The sequence below is a fragment of the Cheilinus undulatus genome, linkage group 19 (genome assembly GCF_018320785.1).
Source record: "Cheilinus undulatus linkage group 19, ASM1832078v1, whole genome shotgun sequence".
In the NCBI taxonomy this organism is placed as follows: domain Eukaryota; kingdom Metazoa; phylum Chordata; class Actinopteri; order Labriformes; family Labridae; genus Cheilinus; species Cheilinus undulatus.
The window spans coordinates 18332693-18344301 of NC_054883.1; the positions used below are offsets into that span (position 1 = coordinate 18332693).

At 38.0% G+C, this 11609-nt stretch overlaps 1 protein-coding gene across 1 annotated transcript in view; it reads left to right on the forward strand.

Moving 5' to 3' along the window:
* lancl2 (LanC lantibiotic synthetase component C-like 2 (bacterial)) overlaps positions 1-6056 on the forward strand; it is a 51195-nt gene extending 45139 nt beyond the window's left edge. Inside the window, exon 10 of the mRNA XM_041813970.1 lies at positions 900-6056. Coding sequence (XP_041669904.1) covers positions 900-976 — 77 coding nt within the window. The 3' untranslated portion in view covers positions 977-6056. The remainder of the gene's footprint in view (positions 1-899) is intronic.
* The last annotated feature ends 5553 nt before the right edge of the window (positions 6057-11609 follow it).

An 11609-nucleotide genomic window follows, 5' to 3' on the forward strand; every position in this document is an offset into this window, starting at 1 on the left:
GCCCTAAAGAAATGCACTGAAAGCTTTTCTTGGAAGAAAGATGTTTTTTCTCTTCTATTGACTGGCTTTGAAGAGTTTAATTTGTCAACTTGCACTACTAATAGTGAAAAAAAAAAAAAAAAAAATCACCTTCACACTTTTATTTTGAAAGGTTCTGCTTCTCCCAAACGGTGCCTATGGGTTATTGGGTGTTACCCAGATGAATATAAAATTATATCCCATGCATGGTTTTCTTAAACACTTAAGTCTTTAGAATTTCACATAATGTGGGAGAAAAGCTGTTAAAAGAAGCCTTCCTGGTTAACACAGCAAGCAATCTCCGAATGCTTTTTGAGAAGTAATACAGTCGCTTTTAACAGCTTTTCTCCCGTCATTTTGCAAAACTCATCCATAAAACAAAAAAAAAGGTTTACATTAGTAAATACACCTTATGTAGTGCAACAGAGGCAGGCAGGCTGAGCAGCGCATCTCCACTCGCCATCTTTTGCTTTTTTTTAATTGAGAGCCCGCTGGCAATGGAATTTACATTGGGTGGGTTAAATAATGCCTTTTCGATCATATGGTTTGAATTTAAAATGGTTCCGTTCAAAAGGCAGAGATCCAATGCCAGTATTTGCTTTGTCTTGCCATTGTTTTTTCTTTAGTTTGAATTAAGATTTACCCTACAATAAGGCCAGATGTTGTGTTGTGACCAAAAACCAGTGAAATAATAAGGAGCTTTCAGATTTCCTACATTCACAGAGTTGTAACGTGAAGCACAGCAGCTACACATTAATCTTTTTTAACATCTGAGCCTCACATCCTGGATTGACTTCAGAGAAATATGACTGTTTGAGAACTGAAATGAGACAGAATATAAAGTCTTTAGCTGGAAATAACAGATGTCTTTCTCCATCCAGGTATGGCAGGAGCCATCCACTACCTATCGGAGATAGCACAGCCTGAAGCTTCCTGTTTCCCTGCGTTTGAACTTTGACCTGCCAGCTGATGGGACTGAGGATGATGAAGGGCAAAGGATGCATTTGTGTTACAGCGTTCAACATTGGTTATCAGGATCAGCCCAAATATGGACTGAACAGAGCAGTTTGAGTGCAATTGTTGGAGTAAACCAGATGTTTTTGTTTTTGAAGTTTTAAATTATATACAAAAAGATAAGGGGAGATTATTTTAGGACAAAAGACCGGCTGAATGTTGTTACTCCAGTGGAAAAATAAGTAGTATTTGAATTTAGAAAAGGCGATGTTAATGGATGTTTTCCTCTGAGTACGGACATTTCCGTTCTGTGGGGCGTATCAGAGGAACACTCAAATCTTGTCTCTCAATTTTCCAGCTGGTTTGGACACAGAAGAACACGCCAAACGCCCTCAGCCTTTATACGGTACCTCCAAGGCCAAGAAAGAGGGTGTGTACATGTGTGGATGTCTGTGAGTGTGTGTGCGTTTGTACAAATGAACTAAAGCTGTTTTGGTATTTCTATGCCTCTGCATGCTCACTATATTGGCTTTTGGTGCCTCATATCTTGTCAATGTAGTGCTCTCCTCTTGTATTTGTAGATGTGCTGTTTCAGTTTTTCAGGTGTTTGTCACATCATGGGGAACCATTCTCCATTATCTTCATCACATAAAGAGCAAAACCACCTTTAAAGTGTTGATTTTAAGATCACAGCACATTTGTACAGCTAACTAGCATATCAGCTCGTAAAATACACTAAAATATGGGTTCCTTTTTTCATGTGTAACTATAAAGTGTAACTGAAAAATAGCTATTTTGTTCTCTTGCTTTAAAGCTGAGTGTCATATTTTACAGCCTTGTGAGGCTCAATGAGAGTGTTTGATTGCCCTTTAAAACCAGTCTGCTCAGTATTTGCTACAGCGATTGTGCATTAGTCTTTTGGCTTTTTTAAATTTACATTGTAAAGCTGAAGGAGTGTTGAAATCATTTATTGGGGTAATCGAGCGATAGCAGCTTTGACATCCTCGCTGGTATTACGTCTGTAATGGCATGGATATTTGCAAGACCATGGTCACCAGTTTAGACGTATGAGTTTGGTTAAATGCACACAACACACCTCGGATGTCTCTAGTAACTCAACCTACTAGCCACTAAGGCTGGGCAATTAATCTGAATTTATATCTCAGATGCCTGGGCATCTGATCAGGATGCGTCTTGGTCACCTCCCTGTGGAGGTCTACCAGACAAGTCCAACTGGAAGGAGACCCCTCGGGTAGACCCAGAACTCGCTGAAGGGATTGTATATTTCATCTGGCCTGGGAACGCCTTGGAATTCTCCCAGGACGATTTGGAAAATGTTGCTGGGGAGAGAGATGTCTAGGTTGACTTGCTTAGCCTCCTGCCACCGCGACCTGACCCCAGAAAAGCAGAAGAAAATGGATTTATGGATGGATTATATTTCAGTCAGACCTGACATGATTTGTGGTTTTAAGTAAGTTTCTTAAAAAGCAGTTACTAATTTGCACTCATTGCAGATATTAATATTTGGTGTTGTAGCTGTTCTGGGACCCCCCCTGCCTTTCCACATGGAAAACATCAAGCAGGAATAGCACACATTCCAGCCTTTCCTTTGCTATTTCTCTCCCTTTCCTGAGGCAGGGAGAGAAATGGCAAAGAACCCAGAGCAGAGCTGGCTTCAATGACAACAGAATGACATTGACAGGTCAGACGCAGAATAAAGGAGGAGCTGGGGTGGAGGAGGGTTGTAAAAAGCAACTTGCAGAGGGAGCAGCAAAGCAAAGCCAGGCTAGAGCAGTTTAAATATGGCAGCATGTATGCGATTAGCAAGTATGGCTTAGAGCAAATGAGAGCGTACATCTCGCTGCTAATATTAGTTCCGCTCAGTTAATCTAATGACAAGCAAATTAATTTCTGTCAAATTCTCCACAGAGAATTTCCCCTTTGAATATGTTGCTGAAATGCTTTTATTATGAAGCCCCAATATCAGGAAAAACTGTGTTTTTAAAAACATCTTAACAGGAGAGAAACAAGAGGTCAAACCACACAAATTCAGTCACAAGGTACAACATAATTAACACACAGTGACTAATTGAAAATTAGAGTATGAACCTGTTTTCATATTTATGATCCAATTCAATTTTGATCTTAATACCCACTGAAAAAAAAATTCTGTAGTATAAATTTCAAGTCACATTGCCCACTTCTAGGGCTTGTGTTTAGCAAGAGCTTACAGTGCGGCCTTTGTTTGGTGACTACATCCCTGACAAGATATGTAAATGCCAAAACAGACACTAGGCGTGCACTTACAACAGGTCCAATCGGCCTGTCCAAGCAAGATGGTCACCCCAGTTCCCAGTCCTTGCCTAATGTGAATGAGGATAACATCATGCATTCTTAGCAAAAAACACTTGATTTAGTTGTCCATCATTGTTTTAGGTAAAAAAAAAACCTAAAGTAAATGTTTTTAAACAAAAAAGCCTATTTTAATAAATGTTTCTGTGTCAGTTAGTTTTGTGATTTACAGAACAGCAACTACATTGGTCTTCCTCTATAAAACCAAACTTAGGGTGAGTTTTACAGCTTATTTTCCCCTTGGCTAAAGAAGACATATTTTGTCCCCACCATGTGACAAGTCTAATAATTTGGATTAAGTGTATTGTGCTGAAAAAGATTAAAACTGGTTCTAATTTGATGAAGAACAACCACCTCTGCATTAGTGACATTTCTGCTGACGCCAGGTTGACCTAGCTTGTTAGCTCTCTTCTGGCAGCATGCATTGGCTTTCAGTTCAATATCAAAACAATTTTAAAACGTTTGAGATTCCCACACATACATTTGGGAAGTGTTTTATATAATGTGTCACATGAGGATTTTCTTAATTCAGAGTTTTTTTTGGGAAAAGGTCTGGATTCTGTCCCTTTTTTTTTGGCACTTGCCTTAAATTTTCCCTAAACAGATGCAAACCATGATTGCTCTCGTCTTGTACCTCATTTGGTCTTCACAATTTACCCTCAATAAACTACTTCTCTGAACAGCTGTGAAATCAGACGTAGGCCCTATCTTGTGTGTTCATGAGTTGATCAGAAATGGAAAAATGGAGATGCTGAAGGATATTAGGGGTCCTTATGACATTGCATCATCATAGATTTACAATAGGTTTTGTGCATTTGTATACTAAGTGGCTGCACCTCAGTCAGTGCATCCATGCCCTGTATTAGTTATTATTATTTCTTCAGTAACGGCCTGATATCAGAACTCGCTTCTCTTTCTTAGTCAAACAACAGCCCATAAATCATTTCATTGTTCTTTTACTGTGGCTTGGGGTCCTTACATGTGGTGTGCATTGATGCCTTTTGCATTTACAAATGAATGGAGGTGAATTAGGCAGGTGAATTAACTTACAAGAGAGACGTAAGCTGATTCTAAGAGCTGGCCCCCGTTTGAGAGATGTTTTCACATTTTCAAACCTTAGAAAAGGCGAAAGGGTGCAAAGTTAAGTGCCATTTGAAAACTGAAAGACTGGCCATTGTTACTGAGCTGAGCTAAGTGACAGAGATCTCTGAAAAGAGGTGGACTATCCATCACTCCAAGTGAGGCTGAACAGACAAATGCAGCCTTGCTTTTTGTTTATTGGCAATTTCAGCAGATTCTGTCCATTGATAGGTCATTGTTTATTGCCACAGCTACACAAGGGGGTTCCCAAACTTTTCAGCCCTTGACCCCCAAAATAGAGGAACCAGGGACCCCAACTTTACCTGGAGGTTGTTGAATCATAGTTAAACACAGCTGTGCACATTCAAGAATAGTCATTTACAGACTTATAAGGGTTTTTAAACATTACTGTGATTTCAGCATAAATCTCATGCAATGATCTTATTTTAATTTAGATTTAACTAATTTTATGTTTATATTTTTATAAAAATTGGTAAAATATCCCATTTGAAACCACTTGGAAATATTCTTTCTTTTGTGAAAGGCATCTGGCAACCCCCTCTTCGTGTCTTGTGACCCCCTGGGTGGTCCAAACTCATGTTGAGAACCACTAACTAATCCAGTCCAAATGATAGCATCCCAGACCACCTCCTTTTGTAGTCTGAGCAAAGTATTATCACTTGGTATCTAGATGCCCAGGATAGATATAAATTCCTGTTAAAGGCGACATATTTTTCAAAATACACTTTTTCAGGCGTTTGTAAGAAAAATATGCCCCTGACATGACCACAGTCCCAAGAATCAGACCCCCCCCCCCAAACACGAAAACTAAACACAGTGCTCAACTGTAGAAATGTCAGCATATTTGGGAACATCTGTGATCACATCATTAGGTTTTAACAATCCTGCCTTAATAAACAGACTGTTGGTGTGCTCACTGTAATCTGCTTTGTGAATAATTCTTACTGCTCTTTTCTGTAATAAAAATAATGGTTTTGTCTTGCTTATGTAAGCATTTCCCCAGATTTCCACACAATAACAAAGATATGGCAGAATAAGCGAGCAATACAGCATTCTCATTACCTTACAGTTTAACAGAAAATTTGTTTTGTTTAGAATAAAAATATTCTTAGACACCTTTGATTTTACGTGAGCGTTATGAGATTCCCATGTCAGTTTGTCATCAATAATCACACCCAGAAAATGAAATAGATATTTTCATCTTTTCTTTTATTTGTAAAATCTATAAACTTTGTTCTATTTAGATTAAAAGACAACTTGTTTTCATCAAACCATTTTTTTCAGTTTCTTCAATTCATTTTCTACTCTTATTGACAAAGTTTGTAAATCTTCTCCGAAACTTTCATCTGCAAACAACACTGACTGCAGTGACTTTGAAACTTCTCATAAATCATTTATATACAAATTAAAAAGTTAAGGTCCCAATACTGAACCTTGTGGAACTCCACATTCTATATTGAGACACTCAGAATTAAAACCAGAAAATTAAACACGTTGTCTTTTATCTAAATATCCACTTAACCAGTTCAAAACAACACCCCTTAACCCACTTGTCTGTAATTTGAAATTAAAATATTATGATCGATGATGTCAAACGCTTTCTTTGAATCAATAAATACACCAATAGTATATTTCTTTTTTTCTATTGCTGCAGTAATTTCTTCATTAATTTTCATTGTTAAAGAAGTTGATCTGTTGCTTCTGAAGCCAAACTGACTCTCTCTTAACAGTTTAGTCTTTTCTATGAAATAATCTAATTTATTTGCAAATACTTTTTCCAGCACTTTAGAAAACTGTGATATCAATGACACTGGTCTGTAATTAGTAAAGCTGTGTTTGTCTCCTGTTTTAAACAGCGGTATAACCTTTGCCATTTTATTCTGTCTGGAGAACCACCTGTACAAAAAAGGAGGATTAGAAATGTAACATAAAGGTTCCATTATGCAGTCAATGGTCTTTTTAACAATAATCATATCAATCCCATCACTATCAGTTGATGTCTCGTTTTTTAACTTTCCTACCATAGGAACTATTTCATTATCATTCACTTTTCCTAGAAACAAAGACTGCAATATTTTACCTCCTTCAACTCGGCCAACTTTAGTTTGACTGTCATCCCGTTTTTAAATTGATTTTGCAAGATTAGGTCCAACCCTGACAAAAAAAAAGAGTTAAATTCATTAACCACATCCTGCATGTTTTCAAAGATCCTGTTATTATCATTAGTAAAATTATCAGATGTAGGCCTATTAGTGAACACAGGATTGTTTCTTAAAATATTCAAAATTTTCCAAGTACCTTTGATATTACTCTTATTTTCCTGCAACATTTTATTACAATAATCTATATTGGCTTGTCTCAATATTACCGTTAGTTTATTTTTGTAATTATTTTTGTAATAATTTGTTGATACATGATAATAAGACATACTCTTTTAGTCATGTATGTCATGTCCCACACACATTTTTTGGGTAGAAATTGAAGATAATAGTTACATGTATCAGGTCTTGCTGGGTAAAATATTCTTCTTAATAAGGGCTGATACTTATGATATGGTCAGTGTGGTCCTCAAAATATATGTTATGTTCCTGACAGCCACAGTTGATCAGAATTAAAGGTTTTCATGTAATTCCATAGGAAGTGAATGTGGGTCATTTTTGACCCACTTATTGAGGAGTGGGGAAGTAATACAAAAACTTAAATTTCATAAAATCTATAATAGGTAAATTAAAAATCTAAATGATATAATATCAATGACATATTTGTTAAGGAATAGCTGGAACATGAAATGACAACAACTTTTCATTACAAAGACATTGCAAGAACCCCCCCCCCCCACACACACACACACACACACCCACACACTTGTGCATCTAAGGGTTAAGCAAACAGTATTTCCATTTATTTGACAGCACATGAATGCACATAACTGCCTAATTCTCCTGCAGAGGTCCGCCCTGAATGTCTTTGCATGAGGATGATGTCACATAAAGAAAAATGTGTTTTTCTGTCAGAGTGTGCCCTGTTTCCCTGGTCCTAATGTGTTTGATGGTGATCTGTACTGGAGTGTTTGACCTTTGTCACTGTCTGTGAATCTGATTTGTTGTCGGCCAAATTGGTGTTAAAAATGAATGTGTTTATTTTCTTCATTAAACTCTTGAGCTTCAGTGACAGCAGCAGCGAAAAGTCAGAGGTCTTCTTTGTTCCTTTCTAATGTGCTTTTATTGTTATCTATGAGTGCAAGGAAATCAGACAAGTTTTTCATTGTTGCAGCAAAGTAATAAACAGCAGCTGATTATCTACTGTGCTGCTTTCCAGGTTTACAGTCATTAACCTCCTGAGACCTGATCTTTTGTTTGGAATGCATTTTTAGTTCCTTCCACTTTCTTGGTGTGATAAGGCCTTGATAAGTTTGATAAGCTCAGCCTTGTTTTTTAACAGGAATTAATTTTGACAAAAAATGATGTCCAATATCAACACAATTCTCTAAAATTCCAAAGAAACTACCAAAATTTATGTGAAAAATTCTTAATCAAAATTTTTAAATTTCCCATAAAAAGAAACCCAAATTTCCTCAAGTTTTCCTCAAATGTTTCAACTAAACTTAATTAGAAAATTCACTGTAAATTCCTGAAATTTTTCCAAAAAAAAAAAAAAATCCTACCCCCCCCAACAAAAAAAAAAGAATATTCCCAAGGTTCCATGAAAAGTGTTTCAAGTGAATTACTAATACTTCAACTGGCAGTCCAGACAAACTTCTAAAAAATTATATGGGTAGAAAGCATTTTTATAGCATGTTGTGGAAAAGCCAAAATGTAATGTCCTCATATGTGCACACAGGGTTTTCGGAGGTTAAAGTCAAACTGATTATTGTTAGTTTAATTCTTAGAGAGAGATCAGCTTAGGTTTGAGAAAAGATGTTTCACTGAACAGCATGTTATTTAGGTGTTTCCGATAATCTCTTATTAAGTATTGTTAAGATGGGGATGTAATGATAAATATTTAGGCCTCTAAATAAATTTCAGTCCACTCCTTTATCCTGCCTAAAGGCTGAGAAACTAGTCTATTGATTTTTTCAGCCATTAGAAACAAAAGAAAGCTACTGGTAAATCCATTAGTCCTCACCACATTTTATTGGTAATGAATTCTATCTCGATATTGTTTTTATGTTTTTGCATATTTATCACACTTAAATGTTTCAGATCATCAGACCAATTCTAATATCTCCCAAGTAAATACAAAATGTAGACTATATGATGATTTTATTTATTAAGGGGAAAAAAGTCTAAACCTATTTGGCCCTATGTGAAAAAGTAATTCCCCCCTCTTAACTCAATTTCACTGGCCACATCCAGGCCTGATTACCGCCAGATTTTTTGAATTGAGAAATCACTTAAATAGAAGCTGTCAGACAAAGTGAAGTAGGCTACAAGATCTCAAAAAGAAACACATCATGCCTAACCTTGCAAGGCAGATGGACACGCCCATTTCCTTGTTTCCCACTGGCGAATCCATCTTGCATAGCTCCCATCTGAACCGTGTCGTAAACAAGCAGCAGCAAGAGCTGGTGCAATTATAGAGGAAGAGATTAGCATGGATGCTGCTGAAGAGCCAGTTTTATCAGAACTTGATGACATTTCTTCGTTAAAAGAAGAACAAAGAACAACAGTGAGTTGTTTTCTTTTCAAAAATGACAAAAGTGGAGTACTTACATGTCAATAGTTGCCATGTCTTGCATTATTCCTCAGTAGCTGTGCACGCGCAGCTTGCTAGCGGCTACGTCACGTGCTTTGTTGCTCTGATTGGCCCGTAGAGATGTGACAGACAGAACATTCACCCAATCATACTCCGAGGATTTTTCAAAGCCTCTGCTTTCTCTCAAACATATCCTATTGAACCTTTTGTGTAAGGTTACATCATGCCACAATCCAAAGAAATTCAAGAACAGATGAGAAACAAATTGATTGAAATCTATCAGTCTGGACAAGTCCCAAAGCCATTTCCAAGGTTTTGTGACTCCATAGAACCAAGGTCAGAGTCATTATCCACAAATAGAGAAAACTGGGAACAGTAGTAAACCTTTCCAAGGGTGGTCGGCCAACTACAATAACTCCGACTTATCCAGGAGGTTGTGCCACCCTTGGCAGCAATAACTGAAATCAAGCATTTGTGATAACTGGTGACGAGTCCTTCTCATTGCTGTGGAGGAATTTTGCCACACTCTTCTTCTGAGTTGTTTTAACTCAGCCATATTGTAGGGTTTTCAAGCATGAACTGCACGTTTAAGGTCACACCACAGCATCTCAATTGGATTGTAGTCAAGACTTTGACTTGGCCACCCCAAAACCTTTTTTTTTTTTTTTTTGAGACATTCATATGTGGACTTGCTGGTATGTTTTGTGTTGCTGTCCTGCTGCATAGCCCAAGAACGCTTGAGCTTGAGGGCACAAACTGATGGCCGGACTTTGGCCTTCAGGATTTTCTGGTAGACAGCAGAATTCATTCCATTAATCACAGCAAGTGGTCCAGGTCCTGAAGCAGCAAAGCAGCCTAAGACCATCTCGCTGCCACCACCATGTTTGACTGTTGGCATGATGTTGTTTTTATCAAATGTTTTGTTATTTTTAGGCAAGATGTAACGGGCCATCCAAAAACTTCAACTTTTGTCTCGTCAGTCCACAAAATATTTCTCCAAATGTCTTGGGGATCATCAAGACATTTCTTGACAAATGTGAGACAAGCCTTTGTGCTCTTTTTTATAGTGGTTGTCTCCTTTGAACTCTCCCATGGATGCCATTTTTGCCCAGTGTCTTTCTTATGGTTGAGTCATGAACAGTGACCTTAACTGAGGCCAGTGAGGTCTGCAGGTCTTTGGATGTTGTTATGGGTTCTTTTGTGACCTCCTGAATGAGTCGTCGTTGCACTCTTGGAGTCATTGTATTTGGTCGCCCACTCCTAGGAAGGTTCACCACTGTTCCCAGTTTTCTCCATTTGTGGATAATGGCTCTGACCGTGGTACACTGGACTCCAAAAGCCTTGGAAATGGCTTTGTAACCTGTTCCAGACTGATAGATTTCAATCACTTTGTTTCTCATTTGTTCTTGAATTTCTTTGGATCATGGTATGATGCGTTTCTTTTTATCTTGTAGCCTACTTCATTTTGTCTGGCAGCTTCTATTTAAGTGATTTCTTGATTCAACAAATCTAGCGGTAACTAGGCCTTAAATTGAACATGGAAAGTGAAAACGAAATAATAATAAAAACGAATGAAAAATCCAAAACTATTATAACTTTGTCATGTAATCATCTTATAAATGCTTTATCTCTGGGAACAGAGATAGATGAGTTCAAGTGAAGCCAAGGGGTCAGCAGCAAAAGTTTTTCAGCAGATGAAAGTATAGATGGCTATAAAATCTCTTTGGACTGCTGATAGTGTTGAATCTTGACTTGATGATGCACCATGGACAAAATTTTGACTTACAATTTTTTAAAAATGATTACCTACCTTTTATATTTATTTTCCTTTTTAAGTGGTGGTAACAGGCTCCATAACTTTGTCATGATATTCCAAATTTGTTTGATGCACCTATCTATCTTTATTGTGCAGAACTCTCAGGCATGTTCAGGCCAAAAACTGAGCCTGTAGTAAGGCCTGTAGTGGCAAGTAGGCCCGTCTGAGGATTGACACAACCTAGGCCTGCTCTGGATGTCCTAGCATACCACCAGGGGCATGTGACAAAGTCTACACCTTTAGGGCAGAATAAGAGGTGGATGTGGGATGGAAGGGGGTACTCTTCGGGTCAGTGGTTGCTATGAGCCCCTGGTCATGCTATGGATGTTCCAAAATCCCAGAAACCGCTGGCAGTCTCTGGGCCTATCAAGCCGTTAAGTTTGACCTTGGCTGCTGAGTGACACATTTATGTGTCAACATGTGTCAACACTGACTCCCCTCACCCAGCCCAGGTGGTGGCACATAGGGCCCCATGATAAAACTAAGTGCCCTACATGCCTAAAAAACGTATGCACATGGCTGTACATATGATTATAGTCACTGGGTAAGAGGGGCTCACATGCCAAGACAAACAACCAGGCATGCTCAAACTCACACCTACGGGCAATTTAGAATCACTAATTTACCTAGCAACATGTGGGAGGAACCTGGAGAGAGCCAATGCATGGGTGAA